This window comes from Phascolarctos cinereus, unplaced genomic scaffold, assembly GCF_003287225.1.
Source record: "Phascolarctos cinereus isolate Bilbo 61053 unplaced genomic scaffold, phaCin_HiC Scaffold_1;HRSCAF=81, whole genome shotgun sequence".
NCBI lineage: Eukaryota > Metazoa > Chordata > Mammalia > Diprotodontia > Phascolarctidae > Phascolarctos > Phascolarctos cinereus.
Genome location: NW_027555514.1, coordinates 60,982,257 through 61,009,356, shown reverse-complemented (window position 1 = coordinate 61,009,356; position 27,100 = coordinate 60,982,257). Strand labels below are relative to the sequence as shown.

The 27,100-nt window shown below is 39.4% G+C and overlaps 1 protein-coding gene across 1 annotated transcript in view; it reads left to right on the top strand.

Annotated features, from left to right (window-relative positions):
* The first annotated feature begins 1,209 nt into the window (after positions 1-1,209).
* The window catches only part of CUNH10orf67 (chromosome unknown C10orf67 homolog), a 105,552-nt gene continuing 79,661 nt past the window's right edge, over positions 1,210-27,100 (top strand). The window contains exons 1-4 of the mRNA XM_020978253.1: positions 1,210-1,409; positions 14,264-14,384; positions 17,733-17,876; positions 18,860-18,934. Of these exons, the coding sequence (XP_020833912.1) occupies positions 1,240-1,409; positions 14,264-14,384; positions 17,733-17,876; positions 18,860-18,934 (510 nt within the window). The 5' untranslated portion in view covers positions 1,210-1,239. The remainder of the gene's footprint in view (positions 1,410-14,263; positions 14,385-17,732; positions 17,877-18,859; positions 18,935-27,100) is intronic.

The window sequence follows — 27,100 nt, the reverse complement described above, 5'->3', positions numbered from 1 at the left end:
TTAACCTGTTTGCCTCAGTTTCCTCAATTGTCAAATGGCAAAAATAACAGCACCTACCTCCCAGGGTTGTGGTGAGGATCCAGTGACATAATCATTGTAATGCACCCAGCATAGTGCTTAGTACATAGCTGGTGCTATAGTATCATTATGATTAAGAAAGTCTTAATAATGCAGATTAAACTTAAAAGTGTGTGCATACCTTTTCTTCTACCAGCAAGCCCCTGTATTGCTATAAACACTGTTTGAGAAAATGTTTTCCGCATCCAGAGAGAATGAACTCTGAGTGCAGAAAGCATACTTTTTAACTTTATTTTTCTTGCCTTTTTTTATTTTTTGCAGTATGACTAATATGGAAATATGTTTTGCATGACTTCACCGGATATCATGTTGCTTGCCTTCTCAATGGGTGGGGAGGAGAGAGGAGGGGAGGAAGAGAATTTGGAACTCAAAATTTTAAAAAATGAATGTTAAAAATCAATTTTTTAAAAAATTGAGCTCAGCAGGAGTGCACTAGAAGACTCAGGAATGAAGTCATCACCTGGTGACTGTAGACTGACAATCATGATAATAACATTATCATTAGTAACAACCACAACTGTCATTTGTATACAGTGTTTCAAGGCTGGCTTCCATTATTGCATTTCAGGCCCACACCCCCCTGAAGGTGGGTGCCCTACCCCTAATTACTAATAGCTCTGAGGGATACAGTGCTCCCAGGTGTGCAAAGGGCTTGACTGACCTGGTGGGATCTGGTTTGAGCTTCAGAACAACCCTGGAAGGCAGGCGATATGTCTTTCGCCCATTTTACAGATGTGGGCACTGAGGCCCGGAGAGGATCCCTGTCTTGCACGGAGTCACAGCTGTCACGCGGCGGTGGTGGAGTTCGAACTCGCGGCGCTGCGCGCACCAGAGTGACGGACTGCGGCGCTCAGAGACTCCGGGCTGGGAACTCCCGCGTGAATGAAGCGAGAGGCGCAGCGGGAGGGAGAGGCGGAAGAGGGGGAGGGAGAGAATGCGGCGAATGCATGCCTGGCTCTCTACGCGCCCCGCCCCCAGGGTAATGTTTACGAAAACGACGCGGCTTTGCTCCTCCTCCCTCCCGCCCTCTTCTCCGTCTCCTCCAATCAGAACACAGCTTTCTGTGTTCCGGGCCCTGGAGCGGTCGCTATGACAACCGACGCCAGGCTCCGTGCCCCAGCTACACCCCCGGTGCCTGCCTGCTGCTCGGCCAGGACGCAAATGGCTGGGTCCGAGAGAGCCGATCCTCTCGGGGCGCAAATGGCTGAACCCCAGAGCGCCGAGCTACCCCGGGTGGAGACGTGGGGCCCGCCGCCTTCGATGGAGCGATGGAAGAAGTTCCACGTCCAACCCTTAGAGGAACAGCTGGAATACTTCGATTTCGACCCTCGGTAACTAGGGGCTCCCGAGCGCCCCGCGGCAGACGCCGTTCCTGTAAACCTAACCTCGGGCTTTGGGAAGCGCTCCCAGTCCGGTCCTTGACCTTCGCCCGAAATGCATCTCAGGAACACCTTAGACCTCACAGCTCCCAGCCCTCCGGCCTCCCTCTGGTCCAGGACCGTGCCTCAGCACGCTCCTCCGTCCTCCGTCCCTGTCCCTCCCAGATATCATCGGCTTTGTACACTCACACCTGCAAGGGACCTTCAGAGGTCACCAAGTCCAACCCCCTCCTATTACCGAAGAGGAAACTAAGGCCAGAGTGACAAGGTCACACAGTGTCAGAGTCCAGACTTGAACCGAGGGTCCCTGACTGCAAAGACGATCTTGATTTCTGCCATTTCATATTCTATAACCTTTGGTATCCTCGACTCCCCCAAACTCATGACCAAGAGCAGAGCTCCGAGTGGACCGAGAACAGAACTAGCCGAGTTCTTGTAGTCCAGGTGCTCTAGGCGGAGACTGTTAAACCTTGTATATGTCATAGAACCCTTCGGCTGCCTGGTGACACTTAAGGACCTCTTCTCTGGATAATGTTTTTAAACGAATAAAATAAGACACAAAGGATTACAAAGGAAACCAATTATGTTGAAAGACAGTTATCAAAATATTTAAAAAGACAAGTCCACTGGCAGTCAGATTAAGAACCCCTGCTCTAGTGAGTCTATACCTGCTCACTAAAGCCCTTTTCTAAAGCTAGAGCCTCTTGATTCTATTTCAGGGGCAATTATTCAATAATGGGAAGAGGAAACTTTGAAAAATATTATTTTATTGATAAAAAAAATCTTGTGTTTTTACATCATTTCTAACTACATCCCTTCATTCTACCCTTTCCAAAACCTTGTAACTAAGATTAAAAAAGATTTTTTAAAGCCAATTTGGCAAGCCAGAGCACACTAACTTCATATATAAAAGAATAAAACACTCTTAATGCAAGATACTAGAAGATAGAGTGGTGTAGTGGGGGAAACAATGACAAACCCTCCCAAAAATGTTAGCCCTTGGAGTCAGGATCAGAAATTTAGGGCTGGAAGGGACCTCAAAGGTTATCATTTTACAGATGATGAAACTGAGAATCACCAAGGGGGGCCTGGTGAAAAGTAGCAGAGTATTTGGACCAGGTCCTCTGACTTTAAATCCAGTTTAGACCAGGAGCCCTCCTTATCTAGGTTCCAAATTTCAGCTCTGCTATTTATACCACTGTAAGCTTAAGGAAGTGGTTTAGTCTCTATGGGACTCAGTTTTCTCATCTGGTTAAAAGGAGAGGATGGTACCAAATGGTATCAATAGTCTATTTCAGCTTTACATTTGTTATCCTAACAGGCAAAAGAACAAAAGTGCTTAAAATGGCACTGAACCAATAATCTCTCACTTTCTTATGGTTCACAAGTCCAGTTTAAAATATCCTAGAGACACTGATTAATTCACTATAAACAAATGCCCTCTTTGTCCAACATACACTTTTTCACACTTAGAAAAACACTTTTACTGTAGATAGATAAAACTTGGATCTTAACTAGTTGTAATCTTTGAAGATTCTGGTGGCCATTTTAAAAATAGTATGTGGACATTGGCCAAAATACAAGTTTGGTAAAATTTCATAATGTTAAATACGTTAGAAAAAAATTTGCCAGCACCCCTCATTAAAATAAAAAAAAAAACAGCCACCACCAAGACTACAAATCCCTATAGCCACTAAACCTAAATGTCTATGGCAAATCCTATTTATTGACATAGAATCATATCCTTATTGGTGGAATGAATTGTGTATGTCACAACTTTTAAAAAATAATGACCTTTTTTTTTTTAAAAGGCAAGACAAATACTCAGGAACTTTCCCATCCCTTGCTCACTTTTTCACCCACTCCACTCCCATTTGGCCCCCTAAGAAATGATAGATCCAATGGAAGAGCCATTGATTAGGTGTCCATTGCTTTTTGGTTCCAGGAATTGTTTATTGTCTCTACCTATGAGCTAGGAATCCCAAAGTCCAAGAATTGTTTGAGTGCCTCCAGAGGTATAGATTTGAACAGAAAGCAACAGCTCAGAGTTGAATAAAAAATCCAGACTGAAATCACTGTAGGCTATGAGGGCTCAGGGAAGGTACCATGACAGTTTGGCACCACAGTCTTGGGACTGCAGCTCCTCCGCGGAGAACGGGGTATGGATGCAAGGTTTGATCAAGAGGATTGAAAATCTAACTTTATTAATAAGGGAAGACATTCAGGACAACTAGGTCATGCAGTGGATAGAGTGTCAGAGCTGGAGTTAGGAAGACCTGAGTTCAAATATGGTCTTAGATACTTACTAGCAATGTGACCCTGGACAAGTCACTTAACCCTGTTTGCCTCAGTTTTGTCATCTGTAAAATGAGCCAGAGAAGGAAATGGCAAGCCATTCCAGTAACTTTGCCAAGAAAGCCCTAAAATCACAGAGTTGGACACAATTGAACAACAATAGACATTTCAACTGCCTGGTGAATTTGCTTCTAACGAATTGTGGCAAGGTATGGGGGAGGAGGGGAAAATGGGAAAGGACACCCGCAAATCTTTACATTTGTCAAACATAAGATTACTATAATCATTTAATACTGTGTATTGTACGTCTACTCCATCCCACTGAACTACCTTTCTATTGTCTTAGCCAGCACCAGATAATTTTGAAAATTACTGCCTTACAGTATAGTTTAAGATCTGGTGCTAATAAACCTTCCTTTACATTTTTTTTCTTCCTTTACATTTTTAAAATGAATTCCTTTGATATTCTTGACCTTTGTTTTTCCAAATGAATATCACTATTATTTTTTCTAGCTCAAATACTTTTTTGGTAAATTAATTGGGGTGGCATTGAATAAGTAAATTAATTTAGGCAAAATTGTAATTTTTATTATATTGGCTCTGCCCAGTGATGAACAATTCATATTTCTCCAATTATTTATTTGTATAAAATGTATTTTAAAATTATGTTCATGTAATTCCTGGGTTTGTCTTGGCAGGTATACTCCCAGGTATTTTATATTGTCTAGAGTTATTTTAAATGAGCTTTTTCTATCTCTTCTTGCAGGGATTTATTGGTGATATACAGAAATGCTGATGATTTATGTGGGTTTAGTTTATATCCTGCTACTTTGCTAAAATTAATTGTTTCGACTAACTTTTTGGCTGAATCTCTAGGATTTTCCAAGTATATCATCATATCATCTGCAAAAAGAGATACTTTTATTACCTCATTGGCCATTCTGATTCCTTCAGTTTCTCTTTTTCTTTCCTTATTACTACTGCTAGCATTTCTAATACAATATTGAATAATAATGGTGACAATGGGCATCCTTATTTCACTCCTGATCTTATTGGGAAGATTTCAAGCTTATACCCATTACAAATAATGCCTGCTGATGGTTTTAGGTAGATGCTTCTTATCATTTTAAGGAACGATCCATTTCTACCTATGCTTTCAAGTGTTTTTAATAGGAATGAGTATTGTATTTTGTCAAGAGCTTTTCCTGCATCTATAATACTATTTTTGTTACTTTTGTTCTGAATATAATGTGATATTAATAGTTTTCCTTATGTTAAACCATCCCTGCATTCCTGGTATAAAGCTCACTTGGTTAAAATGTGTAATCTTTGTGATATATTGTTGTAGTCTCCTAGCTAGCATTTTATTTAGGATTTTTGCATCCCTATTCATTAATGTAATTGGCCTATAATCTTCTTTCTCTATTTTTGCTCTTCCTGGTTTAGATACCAACACCATATAAGTTTCATAAAAGGAGTTTGGTAGGACTCCTTCTTTGCCTATTAATCCAAATAATTTAATGCTGGAATTAGTTGATCTTTAATTGTTTGGTAGAATTTTCTTGTAAATGTATCTAGTCCAGATACTTTTTTCTTAGGAAGCTCATTTGTGTGGCCTGTTCAATTTCTTTTTCTAAAATAGGTTTATTTAGATATTCTATTTCTTTTTCTGTTAATCTAGGTAGTTTGTATTTTTGTATTTTTCCATTTTACTTAAATTGTTAAATTTATTGACATAATTGGGCAGAGTAACTGCTTATAATTGCTTTGATGTCATCTTCATTAGCGGGTTTTTTTTAATCATTTATGATACTAGTGATTTGGTTTTCTTCTGTTTTTTTGAATATCATATTAGCCAATGATTTATCTATTTTATTTTTTTTTATAAAACCAACTCCTACTTTTATTCATCAGTTCAATAGTTTTCTTATATTCAGTTTTATTAATCTTACCTTTAATTTTTAAGATTTCCATTTGATGTTTAATTGAAGATTTTTTACTTGTTCTTTTTCTAGGTATTTTTTTAAATTGCATACCCAATTCATTGGTTTGCTTGTTCTCTACTTTATTGATATAAGCATTTAGAGATATAAATATTCCTCTCATCACTACTTTCGCTGCATTCCATAGGTTTTGGTATATTGCCTCATTATTGCCATTCTTTTTAATGAAATTATTGATTGTTTCTCTGATTTATTCTTTAACTCATTCATTCTTTAAGATTAGGTTGTTTAGTGTCCAATTAATTTTTTAATCTGTGTTTCTATGGTGCCTTGTTAAATATAATTTTTATTGTATTGTGATCTGAAAAGGATACATTTAATTTTTCTGCATTTAACTATAAAGTTTTTATGTCCAGATATATTGGCAGTTTTTCTAAAGATATCATGTATCACTGAGAAAAAAGGTATATTCCTTTCTATTCCCATTCAGTTCTTTCCAGATAACTATCATATCTAGCTTATTTAAAATTCTATTAATCTCCTTGACTTCTTTCTTATTTATGTATTTTTGTTAGATTTATCTAGTTCTGAGAGGGGGAGGTTGAAGTCCCCCACAATTATAGTTTTACTATCTATTTCAAACTATAATTCATTTAGCTTTTCCTTTAAAAATGTGGGTGCAATTGGTGCATATAGGTTTAGTATTGACATTACTTCATTACCTAGGGTACCTTTTATCATAATGTAGTTTCTCAGTTTATCTCTTTTAATTAAATCTATTTTTAACTTTGTCTAAGATCATGATTACTACCCCTGCTGTTTTTCCATCATCTGAAGCATAATAATTCTACTCCAGCCTTTTATTTTTACTCTACGCAAAACTCTCATTTTAAAATGTGTTTGTTGTAAACAACATATTGTTGGATTCTGGTTTTTAATCCATTCTGCTATCCATTTCCATTTCATACCTAAGTTTATCCCATTCACATTCAAAGTTATAATTACTAGTTGTGTATTTCCTTCCACCCTATTTTTTTCTCACTGTTTATCTTTCTGTCCCTCTCTTTTTACCCTACGCTCCTCAAACTTCTAATTTACTTCCAACCACTGCCTCCATTATCTGCACTCCTTCTAAGAGTCCCTCCCTTAACATCTCGCCTCACCTCTGATTTCTTTGTAAGTTAAGAAGACTTTCATACCCTTCCAGGTGTATATATTATTCCCTTTGATGCGAATATGATTCTAATACTACCAGCCCTTTCCATTCATGCCTCAGTTGTTTGACATAATTGCTCCATGTTACCTCTCCCTGCCCAATTTTATTTGTTAGGATCATCCCATCATAATCAACTCAACCCCAAGTCTTCTATCTATATATATATGTTCTTTCAAACTATCCAAGTAATGATAATATTCTTTTTTTTGCTTTTAGGCAGTTGGGGTTAAGTGACTTGTCCAGGGTCACACAGCTAGTAAGTGTCAAGTGTTGGGTCTGAGGTCGGATTTGAACTCAGGTCTTCCTGACTCCAGGGCTGGTGCTCTATCCACTGCGCCACTTAGCTACCCCAAATAATAACATTCTTAAGAGTTACGGATGTTTTCCTATATAAGAAGTAAACAGTTTGACCTCATTAAATCCCTTATAATTGGTCTTTCATGTTTACCTTCTTATGTTTGTCCTGATTCTTGTAGGTCAAATTTTCCATTCAGTTCTGTTCTTTTCATCACAAATACCTGAAAATCCTTTAATTCATTAAATATCCATTTTTCCCCATGCAGAATTATACTGAGCTTTGCTGGGTAAGTTATTCTTGGTTGCAAATCCAGCTCCTTTGCTCTTCAGGATATCATATTCTATGCCCTTCCATCTTTTAATGTAGAATCTGCTAAATCTTGTGCTATCTTGACTGTAGCTCCACGGTATTTCAATTTTTTTTGTAGTTCCTTGTAGTATTTTCTTTTTGACCTGGGAGCTTGGAAACTTGGCTATAATGTTCCTTTGAATCTTTTTCAGGTGGTGATTGTTGGATTTTTTCAATTACTATTTTATACTCTCATTCTAGAACTTCAGGGCAGTTTTCCTTAACAATTTCTTGAAGTATAGCATCCAGACTCTTATCTTGATCACAACTTTCAGGTAGTCCAAGAATTCTTATATTGTTTTTTTCTCAATCTGTTCTCCCAGTCAGTTGTTTTTCTAATGAGAGATTTCACATTCTCCTCCATTCTTTCATTCATTTGATTTTGTTTTATTATTTCTTGGTGTCTTATAATATCATTATCTTACTCATGCCCAATTCTAATTTTTAAGAAGTTATTTTCTTCTGTAAGTTTTTGAATCTCTTTTTTCTAATTGGTTGATTTTCTTTTCATAATTTTGTTGATTTTCTTCTATCACTTTTATTTTTTCCTAATTTTTCCTCCACATCTCTTATTTGATTTTTAAAGTCCTTTTTTAGGCTCTTCCAAGAATTCTTTTTGGGCTTGTGACCATTTGACATTTTTCTTTGAAGTAAAAGTAGCTGTCTTAACTTCACTACCTTCTTCTGAGTTTGAACCTAGATGTTCTCTTTCACCATAGTAGCTATCTGTGGTCGGATTCTTTCTCTTTTGCTTACTAATCTTTTTTCAAGTGGTTTATTTCTTGGCTGTCAACTTTGTGTTAGAGTTGGTCTCTAGACCAGAGGTGTGTGGAATAATGTCTTGGGCTTCAGGTTTTTTGTGCAGTTGTTTTCTGAACTTTATCTGGGGGGCCTGATCTCAGGTATTCTTCTCTGTTCCTGAGCCACTTCTTGGCCCCTGAGCCTCGACCAGGGCCCCCAGCAATGCTGTGACCTTGCTTGGGCAGTCTCTCCTGTGGCTGCAAGCTTCAGCTCACTCTTCTGCCCCAGAACTAAAACCAGGGGCTCTGCTCTCCAGCGAGTGCTCATGGCCAGCAGGGACACAACCTCACTCACCAGCCTGTGCTCACTGCTCCTTGACTACAGCTGCAGCCTGGGACTGCGGCAGGGCAGTGCGCCTGGGCTGTGGGTCCAGCACCGGTGGAGAGCCCTGCACACTTCTCCTAATGAGCCTCCCAACCCCCACACTGTCATGGAAGGAAAGTTCCTGAAGCTGGGGCCACCCCTAACACAGCTGCCCCAAGGGCTTGTCGTTGGTTGATTCTGCCTTATCTGCCTGGAGATATTTGCACTTCCATCAGGTCAGACCAAGCTTGGCTGGGGAAGGGGGGAAGGAGGATTGGAGGGGGGGGAGTCAAGTCTTTCCTAACTTCCTTCCAAATTATCCTAGGCTGCACAACCACTTTACCCAGACTTTTCATTCTTTCTGCTGTTATTTTAAATGGTGGAGGAATCTGGGAGAACAAGGTAGTTTCTGGCCTTATCCCGCCATTTCCCCAGAATCCTTTCTTCAGAAGGATAACTTCTAAGACCCAGGGAAGATCAAGGGAGCCACAGGGTAAGCAAGAAGAGGATTGCAGCAGTTCTACCCATGCCCACCTCTCATGCCCAAACGGGGCCAAGGCCAGAGAATCTGCCGTGAGAAAGTGTCCTTGAAGGTCAAAAGCCCAAGGGAACATGTTAGGATTCTAGAAGGACTGAGATCTAATAGCTGTCAACTTTGATATATTGTAATGTTTTTTCCAGGTTGATTTTGAGGGTTTGGGAGATGCTTACATTTGCTTACATTGAAGTAAAATAACTGTTGATGTCTCACATTGAAATTTTTCCCATATCAGTCATGGAAGAAATTGAACATTTTTTTTTCACTTATACATTTTCTAATAAATTCACTCTAAAAAACAAACATCCACATTTTTTAGTTTTTCTGTAGCAGTACACACACACACATATATACATATACTGCAAGGATAGTTTGTATCATAGAGTGTTTTGAAACACATTTTTTCTAACATCAGACAGGCACTTGTTTATTCTGACTCCCATGTCATAATCTTAAAAAATATAATATTGATAATAGCATTTGTTTTTGTTTTTAAAGCATGTTTTTATTCTGAAGGAAGGGATAGACAGAGAGGGCGAGAGAGAGAGAGGGAGGGAGAGAGAGAGAGAGAGAGAGAGAGAGAGAGAGAGAGAGAGAGAGAGAGAGAGAGAGAGAGAGACCTTTGTTGCAAGCAGTCAGGCAAAACCAATTCCCACGGCCATTTCCAAAAATGCCTGTCCTCTCTTTCTGTACCTTGTTACCATCACTTCCTTGGAATCATAGTTGGTCATTGCCTTGATCCAAGTTGGTAAGACTGTCAAAGTTGTTTTTCCATACAATATTATGGTGATAATGCATTGTCATAGAGGAGACCAGGACTTCTTTTTTTTTTTTTTGGCAATTGGGGTTAAGTGACTTGCCCATGGTCACACAGCCAGTAAGTGTCAAGTGTTTGGTCTAAGGCCAATTTGAACTCAGGTCCTCCTGACTTCAGGGCCGGTGCTCTATCCACTGTGCCACCTAGCTGCCTGCACTTAGGACTTCTGTTGCTTACTCTTTTGTGCTTTAGAATAAATTGTTGGGGCAGCTAGGTGGCACAGTGGATAGAGCACTGGTCCTAGAGTCAGGAGGACCTGAGTTCAAATACGGCCTCAGACACATAACACTTACTAGCTGTGTGACTCTGGGCAAGTCACTTAACCCCATTGCCTAACAACAACAACAGAAAAAAAAATAAATTGTTTCTCCTCTTCGGGCCTCAGTTTCATCATTTGTCAAATGAAGTGTTGGACCAGAGGATCATTTAAAGCCTCTTCAAAAGCACTTTGCAAAGAGCATTTTATCAAATCAGATAAACTAGATAATCTGGGTAAAGCATTTTCTGGCTATAGACAGGTAGATGATGGTCTTACTACCATGGATGGTCGGGGTCATCAGAAAAAAGAGTGTAGCCTCAAACTGTCAATCATTTTTAGAATAAATAAAGTGTTTTCTCGTTAGTCATTAATCTCTGGAGTTTCTGTTAATGATGCTCTAAGTTATTTTTGTTCAGCCATGCACATAGGCTTAGGGGTTCCTAAGCTCAGGATATGAAATTAATTAGGTTAGGGCTCTAAAAAAATTATGCTCTGGAAAAGCAGAAAATTTCATTTGAATTAAGATTTACTCATTAGTACTATTTCCTGTTACTACCAAAAGATAACTGCCATTACTACCATATTTGCAGGCATTTTTCCATCTAGGCTATTAGACATATTATCTTTGTAATATTTTAAAAATTGATTTATTTTGATTTATCAACAATCACTTCCACAAGCTTTTAAGTTTTAAATTTTTCTCCCCTTCCCTCCCCACCTCCCTCCCCAAGACAGCATGCAATCTGATATAGACTATACATATACATTCCTATTAAACATATTTTCACATTAATGATGTTGTAAGTAAGAATTAGAACCAATATACAATATTTTTAATCATGGTAAAAGCTGATAAGATATTTGGATAGCCTTCTGAGTGTTTTTAAGAGACAGCAAGGTGACATTTCAGTGCACAGAGTACTGGGCCTGGGAGTCAGGAAGACCTGAGTTCAAATCCCACCTCAGACACTTGCTACCTGTTTGACTCTGGGCAAGTCATTTAACCACTGTCTGCCTCAGTTTCCTTATCAGTTGAATGGGGATAATAATAGCACCTCTCTTCTAGGGTGGTTGTGAGGATCAAATGAGATGATATTTGTAAATCTTTAGCATAGTGCCTAGCATTCAGTAGGTACTATGTAAGTATTAGCTATTATTATTATTTGTATTGTAATCTGAAAGTTTTTTAGCCTTAGCTTGCCTGTCTTAATTGTATATACATATACCTTAATAGGCTTTCCCAAATTTCCCAAAAATTCTATTCACATGTGCCCCATGTTTCAAAACACTTAAAATATGGAGATTCCCAATTTACAAAATACATAAATTTGGGGGTGGTCTTATTGCAGTATAAGGAATCCTGAACTGGGAGTCAGAAGTCCCAAGTTCAAATGTGCCCTCTGCTACAAAATCACTGTGAGAATGTTAAGCAGTTTACTTAAACTCAGTATCCTCAACTGTAAAATGAGGAAGTTGGAATTGATGATGTTATTCTCTCTACTCCAACCTTAAATTTTATGGTCTCTAGCCTATGATCTATGACTAACTTCAGGGCTCCTTTAATAAGCCCCCTTAATGAACATGGATCCATGATCTTATCAGTATGGATTCTCCCTCTCCAAGTGAATACTGCAACCCATTCCCATCCCATGTGATTCTTGCCGGTGAATCATCAGTTGATCCATCCATCCATCAGCTAAGTGGTACAGTAGACAGAATGCCACGCCTGGAGTCATTAATATGAAGAAGAGATTACTATAGAAACTGGCAGATGTTGTCCATTTCATATATAGTTGTTTGTCTGGAATTATGCCTCCCCCCCCAAAAAAAAGTGTATAGTTACTTTCATTTATAAATGCCTTTGGGATGCTTTAGCTTGCTTGGTTTCCCACCACGATTCCTTTCTGATTCTGATTCTTCCTCACCCTCTTGCCTCCCAACTACTTTTCCCATGTCTTCAACAAGCATGTTTTCTAAGTTTCTTGTGTCTGTTCATTTATTTATTTATCTTTGAGTGAGCCATCCATCCCTGTGGCTACAGGGTCTTTATATTTTTGGGTCTCTTTTATAGCAAGAAATGTCAGCATGGATGTGGTCTTATTCCTCTTGATGATGAAAACCTCTCCTTTCAGAACTAACAACTAAATTAATATTTTTAGTCAGTCTAAAACTATATGAGGATATACTGCTAAGTCTTCTCCCACTCTGCAACCATCACTGTGAAAGCAGCAAAGAGCCCACACAGCATCAAGGACCATTTAAAAATATATTTATTTTATTTTTTTGTGACATTTTGAGCTCCAATCTGTCTCCCTCCTTCCCTCCCAACCCCTCACTAGAGAAGGTCAACATTTGACACAGATAAATCTGTGAAATCACCCAATACATACTTCATACATCAGTTCTTTCTCTGGAGGTGGATAACATCTTCCTTCATGAGTCCTTTGTAGTTGATTTGAATATGCATGTTACTCAGACTCTGTTAGCCATTCACAGTTATTCTCCAAACAATATTGCTGTTATTATATATGATGTTCTATTGGTTCTGCTTGCTTCACTCTTCATTATTTCATGCAACTCTCCATGTTTTCCTAAAATCAACCTGCTTGTCATTTCTTCTTTTTGGCTAGGCAATGGGGTTCAATGACCTGCCCAGGGTCACATAGCTAGTAAGTGTTATGTGTCTGAGGCTGGATTTGAATCCAGGGCCAGTGCTCTATCCACTGTGCCACCTAGCTGCGCCCCCCCCCACTTGTCATTTCTTACAGCGCAGTAGTATTTCATCAAAACCGTATACCACAACTTATTCAGCCATTCCCCAATTGATGGGCATCCTTTCAATTTCCAGTTCTTTTCCACCACAAATGCTACAGGTTTTCTCCTGATCACCTTGGGAAACAGACCTAATAGTGATATTGCTGGATGAAAAGGTATGCACAGTTTTATAACTCATTCGGCATAATTCGAGATTACTCTCCCAAATGGTTGGATCAGTTCACAATTCCACCAACAGTGTATTAGTGTCCCAGTTTTTTCCACACACCCTCCAACATTTGTCACTTTCCCCTTCTAATCATGATTGTAGCCAGTCTGATAGATGTGAGATGGATCAAGGACCATTTTCCATTTATCTGTTTCCCAGATTACTGTAGCCAAATAGTGTATCATTTCCCTACTCAATAAACTCCAGCGGCTTGTTATTGTCTCCAAGAACAAATATGAAATGCTCTGTTTGGCATTCAAACACCTTCATAACCAAGCCCTCTCCTGACTTTCTAGTCTTATTACACCTTACTCCCCAACACATTCTCTTTGATCCAGTGATACTGACCTCCTGGCTATTCCATGAGCAAGACGCTCCATCTCTCAGTTCTCGGTATTCTCTCTGACTATCCCTCATGCCTGGAACATTCTCCCTCCTCCACTCCAACTGCTGGCTTCCCTGGCTTCCTTTAAGTCCCGACTAAAATCCCAGGGCAGTTTCTCTGTCATTTCCTGCTTACGCTGTCTACAATTTGCTTTGTGTACATTGTTTTGCATGCTGTCTTCCCCATTAGATTATAAGCTCCATGAAAGGCAAGGATTATTTGTTGCCTCTTTTTGCATCCTGAGTGCTTAGCATAGTGCCTGGCATGTAGTAGGCACTAAATGAATGTTGGTTTAATTGACTTGAACCTGTTTAAATCTCCTCCTACTTGCCTACTATGGTCGTCGGGTAGAAGACACAGTCCTTTACAAAGTTCTTTCCAGCCTGGCCTTTCAGAGCCTGTGCCTCAGGGAGATAAGGCCTTGAGAACACAGGATCAGTGACATCCATGCAATGATGAGACATTGGCATAGGACTCTTGTGTCAGAGAACATCTCCCTTCCTGGTACATTTAAAATGTGATTTGGCTTACAAAAAAAGGGCACACATTGCTTTTCAGCAGCCCACATTTTATAGAAAGCAATGGTCACCATATTGACGGCTTGTTTGTCTTTCCTCCAGGGTGACCATTTCAGATGATTTAAAAATAGGCTATTTCAAAACAGATCGTGCTACTCAAACAGATGTCACTGAAGTATTGGAAATAAAAAAGCTAAGTGACACAACACAAAAACTAGTCAAGGTAATATCTTGACTTTCTTTTAAATTATTTCGATGCTTTCAGATCCTTATTGTCTTAGTTTGTGTATTCTTCATTGACTGTGTTTCTTGAAATATACTGTTTTATTTTTTCCTTTTAATGACATTCAGCAGCTCTTGGCAGCATTAATTAAACTTCGGCGATGGTTATTTCATCATTGAATACACTTAACTTCCATTAATATTAATATATGTTAACTTGTGCAATGAAGTATCAGTCTTGTTTTTCTCCCTGGGATTTGTCATACATCTGTGGAAATTTACTCAATTATATGTAGGGAAAAAAAGACTGAACCTGAAGCATATTCATATGTATATCCATACACCTATGTGTATATCTATGGATTATAGTTCTAGAGCTGGAAGTGAACACAGAGACCATAAAGATGAGAAAACTGAGCCCCAGGGAAATTAACTGACTTGCCCTACATCCCCACCTACCTTATATTTAGCTATTTTTGATTCATTTGTATTTATTCTCTTTATATTTTTGTTTGTTATGATTGTATATGTACTTTTTGCCTTCTCCATTAAAAGAGATTGAGATTAGGAATTGTTTCATTCTTTGTACTTGTATCAATAGCATTTCACATGGTGCCTACCACACAGCTTAATGACTGCTGTTGATCGATTCATTGTCCAACATATACCTATATATCTCTAGCTTTATATCAAAATACTTACTTGCAAACATGTTATTTGGAGAAGAGTGAAGAACACATTTATAAATGGAACCTACTTGTATAACTAAAACCCATAAAGAAAATTTTATTTCCCCCCCATGGAATAGTATTTTATTTTTTCCAATTACATGTAGACAGTTTTCAACATTCACTTTTGTAAGATTTTGAGTTCCAATAATTTTTCTTCTTCTTCTCCAAGATGGTATGCAATCTGATATAGGTTATACATATATAATCATATTAAACGTATTTCCACATTAGTCATGTTGCAAAAGAAGAATCAGAACAGAAAGGAAAAACCACGAGAAAGAAAAAATATTTTTAAAAAGTGAAAATAGAATGCTTTGATCTGCATTCAGACCCTGTAGTTCTTTTTCTGTATGTGGATAGCATTTTCCATCAAGAGTCTTTTGGAATTGTCTTAGATCATTGTATTGCTAAGAAGAGCTAAGTCTATCAAAATTGATTATCGCCCAATGTTGCTGTTACCATGTACAGTGTTCTCCTGGTTCTGCTCACTTCACTCAGCTTCAGTTCATGCATGTCTATAAAGGTCAGTTTAAAACACATTGCTGAAATCATGAATCCATTGAAGCAACAAAGTTCCTACTTTCTTGTTGACCAAAAGCCTTAAGAGAGTTGCTGACAAGAAGCAAACATACTCATCTGAGTTACATTTCTCCTTAGTGGAAAGATCACTGAATGTGAAGTCAAGAGACCTGATTCTGTGTCTGCTATTTGCTAACTCTATGACCTTGAGTCACTTAACTTTCCTGGGCTTCAGTATCCCTGTCTGCAAAATGAAAGAAGGACTGAATGATCTCTAATGTTCCTTTCAGCTCTGTCTCCTGTGTGATCCCTTTCCCTACAGGAGAATTACTACAACTTTGCCCATTATTTTCAAAATTCCATGAAACATGTTTAACTGAGACTCATCTCAGGTCCTTCACTTTAGGTCCAGCCTTTAAGGCCATGGGTCAGTACACTAAGACTCAGTCCCTGAAACTGTTCCAGTGGGTCACAAACTAACCCACTTATTTTTCTCTTTTTTTTTCTGGCATCTCAATGGGGAAGTTAGGACAAGGTAAAAACATTGTTCCTGCTCACTATAGCAAGCCCGTGGAGAAGGCTATTGGGTCAATTCTGCCTTTTAAACCAAAGATTACTTTATCTCTTTAGTTGTAGTACTGAGAGTAAACAGAATTAATCACGGATGATATGAAATGTGATCAGACCTGAATCCTCTCTCTCTCTCTCTCTCTCTCTCTCTCTCTCTCTCTCTCTCTCTCTCTCTCTCTCTCTCTCTCTCTCTCTCACACACACACACACACACACACACACACACACACCCCATGCCTATACAGGATACTGGTATCTTTATTTTTGTATATAAAACTTTGCCAGGAGTATTAGAAAGGTCAAGTACGTCTTGTCCCCAGAAAAAGCACTACAAGTAGATGGAGTAGTTGGTTGCTTCTACACTGTGATTTTATTACTGCTGCAGGAACCCATCTGCCTTTAAATATCTTTCCATTGGTCCACCATGACAGTCTTTCCTGCCTTTGTAGCCTGAAATTCATACCATAAAAATCATTCTTTTGGGATAGCCAAGAAAGGGAAGAGCAAAATTAAAAGGCTATCATTCAAATGATATTTTCAATGAGCAGTGTGTGTGTGGGGGGGGAGTAGTGAGAATCACTTTAGCCTTTTGAAATTGGTAAATATTAGTTTATCAAATGAATTAATTGTGTCCTTGGAAGACAGTCTGCTTGACTCTGAGGGAAATGGGATAAAGAATAGTTAAGTTTTAATGAAGAAGATGGGAGGGAGTGGGGTTGGCATGGGAACATGGAATGCCAACAAAGTAAAGAGAGAAGCTGTAAGGGGAGGAGGGAAAGCCTGATAGATGGAATTAGATTTGGTTTTGAGTTCTGGCTAACCATTTACTAGTTGTATAACCTGTCTAGAATCTCTGAACATGGGTTTCCTAGTTATCTGTAAAATGGGAGGAGAAAACGGTTATGGTATTTTCAGCACTTAATTTTCACTCAATAACAGGGCTGTTGATTGTTAAATGAGATCAAAATCTGTAAATCACTTTGTAATAGTCAAGCACCACATTAATATGAAGTGCTATGCAATCATGTCCTGGGTTCATATCCTACTGGCATTTATTTGCCTTTGTAATTGGGACCAAGTCACTTAACTTCTCTGGGCCTCAGTTTCCTTGTTTGTAAAATGAAAGAGTTGGACTAGATGACCTCTAAGATTCCTTCCAGGTCTTAATCTGTAATCTTATGATTCAGTAATTATATCATCATGAAAGACAAGGAAGGAGGGATATATCTCTTAGCACAGGGAAGGTCACTTAACCTCTGTCTGCCTCAGTCTCCTCACTTATAAAATGGGCATAATGATAGCATCCATGTTTGTTGTGAGGACAGAATAAGATAATATTTCTAAGTGTTTTGGAAACCTTAAAGAACTATATAAATACCAATTATTATTGTTTTTATTGTAATGGGTTTCTCAGCTTAGGAGACTGGGATGAGGGGACGGTGTGGCAAATACCTAGTTAGTCTACTTTAAAATCTTTTCTAGAGATGTTCCTATCTGCATCTAATAATACATACTTTATTTTTTTTTAGCTTACTACTCTCCTTCAACGAGATTTTAAATATCTCAAAATGTACCTCCAGATGCAATTTGAGGACCGCCTGAAAGAAGAATCCAATAAACTCTATAAAGAACTACAAATGATTATTGAGGAAATAGTAGCTCTTCATGAAAAGGTGCAATTCTGATCATCCCTATTCTGATTAGATAAGTTTGTCTTGTTGGTTATTTGTTTATTTAGTGCTATTATGAATAAACCGAATAAGGCTAACCAGTTGATTTGCATATATGAGGTCCCCATTCTGTGCCTTGGGGTGCTCTTCTATGACTGGGCTAGAGCCAGAGAGAGCAGTGTTAATGACTATCCTTCTTTGAGGAAGTTTCCAAGACCTTGGCTTCACAAGAGCATCCTCTCTAGAACAGAGGGTAGCCAGAATTTGACATTAGCTGCCATCTTGAATTGGAATAAGATTCTTGATCATTTTATTTTTAATGCAGTTTTAATTATGATAAAAGCAGATATAATCTAACTTTTGACCAAGCAGGAGTTGCTTATCCAGTTTATGTGTTATACCTCTGTCTTCCCACATTCTTCTTGCTGAACATTTTGCTGTGTATGGTGCCTCTATGGCAAAAGAGAGGGGCAAGGAGATGATAGGAAATTCAGATGGATCTTTGTTATATTTCCAGCAGCTCTATCAAGAGGTTTAGGGAAGATAGTTTAAACTATTGCCTAGAATGAAATTTCAGAATTAGCTGTGGACTTTCTTTACCCATATAGTCCCTGTCTTCTTGGATTATATATGATCAAGAATTAGATGTATTAGAAACAGATGTGGGGGCAGCTAGGTGGCACAGTGGATAGAGCACTGGCCCTGAAGTCAGGAGGACCTGAGTTCAAATCTGGCCTCAGACCAAACACATGACACTTACTAGCTGTGTGACCCTGGGCAAGTCACTTAACCCCAATTGCCTAAAAAAAAAATTAAATTAAAAAAAAGAAATAGATGTGGTATAGAGAATATTATGAAGAAAAGTGATTTCGGTTAGAAGCTTCCAGTTGATTGGAATAATGTAAATAACAGTTGTATATTATGAAAATTATCCTAGTGGGTATGGTTAGGATGTACTAATAATTTCATTTGCATTTGAATTGCAGAATGAGGACACAATGAGAAAAAGCTTCTATAAGCAGCTGTGTGATGCCATTGCTACTATCAGAGGGGCATATTTGGTAGGTTTTGTCGTCATGGAATGTTTCCAGTGGCACTCCATTTCAGTTAGGGGACCTGAATTCCAGGTCTTTTACTTCCGGGCCTGCCATCTTAAAATTAACCCAGCAGCAATCCGACCCTATGATTATTAACTTAATCAATTTATTGATGTGTAGTGGCAGATATGTCTGCCAGTAAATGAATGTCTGCTATCTAAATTGCCCCTTTTCTTGTATAAATATTCATGGGAAACTGAATCAGTAATTATAATTATAATAATAATAGTTAACATTTATAGGGTACTTACTATGGGCCAGGCACTGTGCTAAGCATTTTAACAATTATTATCTCATTTAATCTTCACAACAACCCTGAGAGGTAAGTGCTATTATTATCCCCGTTTGACAGATGAGGAAACTGAGGCAAACAGAGGTTAAGTGACTTGCCCAGGGTCACATAGCTAGTAAGGGACCCAAGATGGATTTGAACTCAGTCCATCCTGACTTTAGGCCCAGCTTTCTATCCCCTGTGCCACCTAGCTGGCCCTAATCAGAAGGTTCTTTGTTGAACATGGCACAAGGTTAAAGAAATTAAATGATCATGGGGGATATTTAATAGCTAACATTTACACCTTAAGGTTTGCAAAGCACTTTCTATATGTTATCTCATCTTATCCTCACAGCAGCCCTATAAGGAGGTGACATTATAATCCCCCCTTATTATCTCATTCCCAAATGAAGAAACTGGGGCTGGGAGAAATTAGTGACTTGTTCAGGGTAACACAGCAAGTAAGCATGTGAGGCAGGATTTGAACTCAGCTCCTAAGGCCAGGACACTATTGACCTAGTCATCCAGATGCATCTAGATATTTCATCTAGGCCAGACAGCATGGTACTATGAATGGAGAGCTGGCCTCAGGGCCAGGAAGAGCCTCTGATATGTACTTGCCATATGGTTACATATCCTGGAGGCTTGACAAGTCATCTGCTCTCCCAATGATCTGATCAGCTCTCTAAGACTCTGAGTTCCAGAGAAGGTGCCTGCTTTGGTAGAGAGGGGTTTCCTCATCCAGGAATGCCCTTTACCAGTGAGATCCCAAGCCCCATCTCTATCACTATAACAGAGCACAATATTCCTGCACTACTCCTTTCTGTTATATGTGATATCTTCCTCCCTTGGACAGTACTGGTAGATTCTTATTCTCTGGCTCCTTTTCTTCTATGAGGACCATCATCCTTCTATTTGTGCTCACCCTTACAACATTTTCTTTTGTCATTTCAACCTACTTTCACAGCACAGTCCCCTCAATGTGACAGATTCGTTGGTTATATGTTAACTCGCCTGCTTTCTTCAACATAAGGTAACCAATCACCTCATTCTTGAATAGGAAACTGTTTCTAAAGCATATTATAGAAAAGGTTACTTGTCTTTCTTTCTTTTTTTTTTGTTTTGAGTGGGTTACTTCTAAAAGGTTTGGGTCTTTATTTTTGTCAGCAGTCAATGTGTGGATCCTTCTTAATTTCAGTCACAGAAAGCTTTATCCTTGTCCCATACTCTTCCATCTCTTTGGGTCTAGCCTTCTGTCTATTTATGTATTATGGCATGATAACTCTAAGGCTATTAGTGATTATCAGCATGGCAACATTACATATGTAATAGTAGGTGCTAAATACTTACATACAGTAGGTGCTAAATTAATTAATACTTGTGCAACTGAATTTAATTGAATTGATATAGTGGAAAGAATTGGATTTGGAGTGGTAGGACCTGGGGTTCAAGTCTTATTATCTGGGTGGCAAAGGGCAAGGGCCTTAACCTCTCTAAACCTCTGTTTCCTGTAAAATTAGAGGGTTGGACCAGGTGCTCTCTAAAACTTTTCCCCATCTCATTATAATTCTTATGAATTGCATTTTGATACTGAGGTAAGAGCTAGACGTTGTCGATCTGAAATGTTCAGCATAAGTAAGCGTACCGCTCCAGGGCTACTTTATCATTATATCATTCATTTGAAATGATTAATATAAATATGGCACCCCCTCTGGAGCCGCTCACCAACTTCCACTAGTACTAGTAGATTGGGTCCCTAGAGGATGACAATTACTTCAACCCTTAAGGGGTAAAGGTTTTTTGGGGGTTTTGGGGGGTTTTTTTGTGATGTTGCTCATGAGTCCTCATCAGCCGTGTCCCCCATTGATGGTCATTTAGCCAGCCAGACTTCATTACCTTAAAAAAAAAAAGATACCTACTGAGCCAGTCTAGCAGGGACCACCGGCCCCCCCACCCCCAAAGGCTGGGACATAACTCTTCCCCAAGTACATACAAAGCACAGCAGAAAGTGGGCTCAAGTTTAGAGAGGAGAGTGCATGTCAAAGAATAATTCACAGCTCTTTGTTACTGGAAGTCCTTCCCTCCCTCATGGAGTCCATGACCTTCCCCTTAGGTGTTGCTCTCTGCTAGGCTCTGAGGATGGAGAGTTAGTGCCCTTGAGGGGTCCTGAAGATACTTCTTTCAGCAGAATAGTTTGTCTTCAATGTGTCTCTGAACCTCCAATGCAGACCCTGCCTTCGGCTACCTGTTTATCGACATTGCTACAAACTCTGACAGAAACTCAAAATCATTTACCCTTTCATTGTCTGATGAAGGGGCCTTGGGGGAGGGGAGTACAGAAAGGGGGAGACTTTAACAATCTCTTTGGGCTCCTTTCTCTTTCCCTGCGGTCCTCTTATGGCAGTACAAGGGTGTACCTCTTCAATGCACTCCTGAAATTTAAGTAACTTCCTGTTGGAATGCCTTCTCTGAAATATATAAGCCCAGAATTGTGTCTCATTCTTTCAACTAATCCAGATGGCTCAGAAGCACTTCACTCCTCCCATATTAAGTACTTTCCCCCACTTAGTTTATCCCTTTGATTGATTGGTACAGTAAAAATGTTGTTTATAGTTTTGATAGTGATTGTTTTCTGTTCTGGCCAGAAACTCTGAGCTTCTTCCCCTCTCAGACGGATACTTTTGGGCTGGTAAACCAGGCCATCTTTTGCCTCAATTCTTACCTAGCTCTTAGTCGTTGAATGGGCATTGCCTCAGACAAACTGAGACCTGGGAAAGACCTTAACCTAGAAAGGCCAAGGTCTCCCACTGCATCCTGGGCCATCGCCAGTTGTCTTGACTTTTGTCTTGCCACTGAACTCCAATGACTTTGGAGGAGAGAGTGAGGCTGATGACTTTGCACAGCTCTGCCTCACTGAAATCCAGTGCTCTCAAAGTTAAGATATCACCCTCATGACCTCATTGGTCTTCTAGAACAAAGGATGAACAACAATATCTTTGATTGAATCATTGATTCAACATGAAAGACAACTAGGTGGCAGCAGTGGATAGCCTGGAGTCAGGAAGACCTGAATTCAAATTCTGACTCAGATACTTGCTAGCTGTGTGAGGCTGGGTAAGTCACTTACCCTATAGTTGCCTTAGTATGATCAATTATAAAATAGGACTAATAAGCATCTACTGGCCTCATACACTTCCTAGCTGTGTGACCCTGGGCATGGCACTTAAACCTGTTTGCCTCAGTTCCTCATTTGTAAAATGAGCTGAAGAAGGAATTGTTTAACCATTCCAATATCTTTGCCAAGGAAACCCCAAATGGACAAAGAGTCAGACATCACTGCAACAACTGAACAACAACAAAAGTTATGACATGGAACTGTATAAAGAGGATCGTTTGGCTTGACCCCTATTCTCTGTACTCTAGGACCTTAAAACTGAAGACGAACATACTTTAATATTTTAATGGAGCTGTGATCTTATATATATGAGTACTCATTGCAGTAATGCAGACTAATTTATCCATGCCTTTTCATGCTGCATAGCTCTTGTCTGCATTCTTCTAGGACTCTTTAAAAAGGAGGTCCATTCAACGTACAGAAGCCCTTCTTCTAGGTGTTTGGTTTGTTTTTTGGGTTTTTTTTGCTTTTTTTGGTGAGACAATTGGGGTTAAGTGACTTGCCCAGGGTCGTACAGCTAGTAAGTGTCGAGTGTCTGAGGTCATGTTTGAACTCAGTTCCTCCTGACCCCAGGACTGGTGGTCTATCCATTGCACCACCTAGCTGCCCCGCAGGTGTTTTCAACATACCTGTGTAACACTTGCTATTATTAGCTTTCTCCACTGAGCTGTCCAGCTGGGGCTTCTTCTTTCTCAAAAGGAGGGTTATGAGAGTTTTGTTAGATTAATTAATTAATTAGCCTAAATCTAATTGTCACTTTTCCAACTCTTGTTAGTCAAGCCCACTACTGCATCCAGTTAGCACAAGAAAGTTTTGTTTTGTTTTTGTTTTTTGCAAGCACCTTCACACCCCCTCTTCTGAATAGGAAGGAGGTCACTCACGGTTTCCTTATATTTAGGTTGGGGCAGGAAATTCTTCTCAACTCCCATCATCTATCCCCAGCCACTGGGGCACAGAGCACCAGTGCAAATTATTTTGAAGTTATAATAAAACTCACAGAGGCATTTAGGAGGTAGGGTTCAGTTGGTGACCTTTTCCTTGACCACGGACACCTCTTCACCTCTCTGGGCATCAGTTTCCTTGTCTATAAAATAAGGGGGACGGAGTAGTTGGCCTATGAGATCCCTTCCAGCTTTATCCATGACCCTATGACTTCCTGCTGCTAACTCAGGTACACTTGTCATTTGGCAGGAATGATATAGTCAATTATGTGTTACAGTATAGAGATTAAGAGTTTTGTATCGTGGAAACTTTGTCACCCAACCAGCACCCACGAGGGTACATTTTATACTACTAACTCTTGAATTTTTCTTTCTTGGACAATTTCTAGCTACTATTTCTCCCGATATTCTGGACTTGGATGGATTTTCCATGACAGTTTCTTAATCTGGATTTAACTCCATTTGTTTTCAAAATTGTTTAAAAAGAAGAGTTGAGAGTTTCATCATATTGAAGGATCATATTGTATTCCTCATAATATTTGGGCTACAGGTCAAGGGGAAGGTCCTCTCTCTTAAATCTTGGGACTTCACTTTCCTTTATTCTGGGAGCCAGGAAGCCTGAGATTGTTTGAGGGCAGGTGCCTGCCTCCCTCAGCACCCCGCCTCCCTCCCCCGTCTCCCCCCCCCCAGTTTGTTTGATCATGCTTTGAATGCAGTGTCATTAGCATATTCAAATACTGCTTTAAAGCAACAGCAACCGCCACCACGTTTTGGCAATCTAGGATAGTAAAGGTGTTAAGTTTTCTGCCTGATTAACTAGTTAATTCTATTTTAATCCAAGATTATCTTTCTCAGTTTACTGAGAGTATTCTTTGGGATTAATATATGGATCTGATTTTTCAAATTTAATATCTGGCAAATTAGCAAATGTAATGAGATTTGAGTCGAAGGAAAGGGACTTTCCTCTGGGAAATTCCAAAACACTCTCGACAACCCTAGCTACCCATCTTTTAAAAAATATCTTCTTTCTTATCATTACAAACTTGAAAAATATCAACAAGTAAGAACATTTCCTTATACAAAGAACGGCAGAAAAGCATTGTGTATGCTATCTTGAATCTGTAGATTGTATTTAACAGGTGTCAGACTTCTTAAAAGTCTGTATTAAAATGAACCTGCCTAGCCACCTTTTAGGCATCAGTCTCATCCTGAGGATGCTACAAGTCCACCACAATCTCTAAAGTATCAGACTGAAACCAAAAGGCACAGAGGGCTCTCCTGATGGGTGTAAGCAAGCCGCGGCATATTACCAGGGATGTTATAAAAATGAAATGCATGTGGCTCAGTAGATGGAGTGCTAGATTGGAGGTGGGGAGCAGGGGAAAGTGAGGAGGGGAGATCAGATTCTGGCTATACTACGTTATACCTGTGTGACCTGGGGAAAATTACTTAACCTCTCTGAGCTTCCCTTTCCTCATCTATAAAATGAGAGTATTAGACTAGACTTCCAAGTTTGCTATCAGGTTTGTATCTATGATCTCATAAAAGTAATCATTAGCATATTCAGGTTTGTAAAGCACTTTACAAACATTGTGTCTCATTTGAGCCACACAATAGTTCTCTAAAGGAGGTACTACCTATATTATTCTCCCCATTTTACAAAGGAGAAAACTGAGGCAGAGAGCAGTCATGTGAATTGGTCACACAACTGCTAAGGGTTAGAGCTGTATTTTGAACACAGCTCTTCCTGAGTCCAGGTTCGGAGGTCTGTTTGCTATGCCCCAATTTTCTTCTCCATCCTGTGATTCTCAAAGAAATCGATGATCAGAGAATGAAATAGAGCCTGTCATGTTGAGATAGAAGCTAACAAAATGGGCAGCCTGAGGGAGACACTGGTACCCACATAAGGTGAAGAGGAGAGGAAGATTTCTAGGGTATCAATCAATTCAAGTGGTCAAGCATTTATTGAGCGCCTACTAGTTGCAAGAAATTATGCAAAGATAAGAAACCAGTTTCTACCCTCAATTGGCTTACATTCTAGCATACACAAAATGTATGTGAAGTAAATAGAAAGTGACATCTGAGAGAAATAGAATGGGAAATGGAGAAATGGAGAACCAGTGGCTAAGGAGGATGTACCTGAGCAGTGCTTTGAAGGAAAGAAGAATTCTGTGAGTGAGAGGTAATGCGGAAGAGCATTCCAAGCACAGGGGACAACCTGGGCAAACAGTAGGTTAGGCCAGTGGAACATAAAGTGAGTGAGGGGACACAGTGTGACATCAGCCATGCAAGATTTATGGGAGGGCGAGGAAAAAAAAAAGAAAAAATGCACAGGATAAGAAAGTATGGGTGGATTATGTTCCACATAGGAGTACATACATTAGTTAGATGATGGACTTGTAGAATCACCAAAGTCATTAGATTTCACTGTCTTACATTTGGGTTTTTAATATACATAGCTATAATATTATAATGAAAGAATGGGAAAATAATAAACAATAAGTCACAGAAAAATATAGCTAGAAAAGGAATCTTAGAGGTCATCTAATCAGTCAAACCAGCCAGCAAGCATTTATTAAATACCTCCTGTATGCCAGGCACTGCACCAGACACTCCCTCATTTTCTTTCCAGAATTCTCCATGGACCATTCCCAGCCACAGACACAGATGCATAGTTTGTAGCCTTCCCCAAACATCCCTTACTATATACATCCTGAGACTGCTGTGGCTTTTGAGTACTGCTGGTTACTTAGAGAAAGTGGGATATAGGAGGCATAACTAACTACGAGCTGTTGGTACGTGCAGACAACCTCATTGTCTCTGGGATGGCTTTGAAACAGCTCTTGTCCTAGGCTGGTCATCTCCTGATTGATAAGAGTTCACCATGTCTAGCTAGCCCCTGACCAACCTGCCAGTATTCCAACCATCCTCTGGCTATGATATATGCATATGCCCATGTGCCTGGAGTTCTTCTTCCAGGAAAAGAGATCAAAGCGACATTACCATTCCTAGAAAGGGTATGTCATTCAATTGTCCCATGTCTCCACTTATCATCTTTATGACTTCTCAGATCAAAACACTCCTTCCTGGATTGCATGCCCCATATGGATTATTTTCATCCATTAGATTGTAAGCTTCTTGAGGGCAGGGACTGTACTTGTATTAGCAGTGCTTACTGAATGATTTTTTTCTCACTCCTTCCTATCCCTTCTCTTTCTCCCTTTTTTCTTTCTTTCTCTTTCTTCTCTTTCTTTCTTTTTCTCCTTCCCTCCCCTTTATCTTTCTCGCCTTCTTTCCTTTTTCTCTCCTTCATTTCTTTGTTTTACTCCTTCCTCCTTCCCTTCCTTCCTTCCTTCCATCAAAAAAGACCAATTAGAGTACTAGATTGGCTTTCAGTTGACAAGTGCTAGCTCTGTAGAGCTCTTGAGCCATCTTCAGTTTGTAAACTTGATGAGGGCAAGGGTTATCTCATCTAAACTTTATATCTCTCCCAACAGGTATCATGGTATATTTCATACCAAAGGTACTTAATAAATGTTGTTTGGTCCTGTATGGCATAAACTTTTAAAATCTGTCTCTTCCTTCCATACTGCCCCTCCTAACTCCCTCCTTTTTTTCCTCTGAAGCCTCTGAGCTACTTACCTGACACTGAGGATGGTGTAACAACCTACAGAAGAAAATTTAGACATTTTACCTGTCTGCACATATGATGTGGTCTGGGAAACAATGATATATGATCCTGC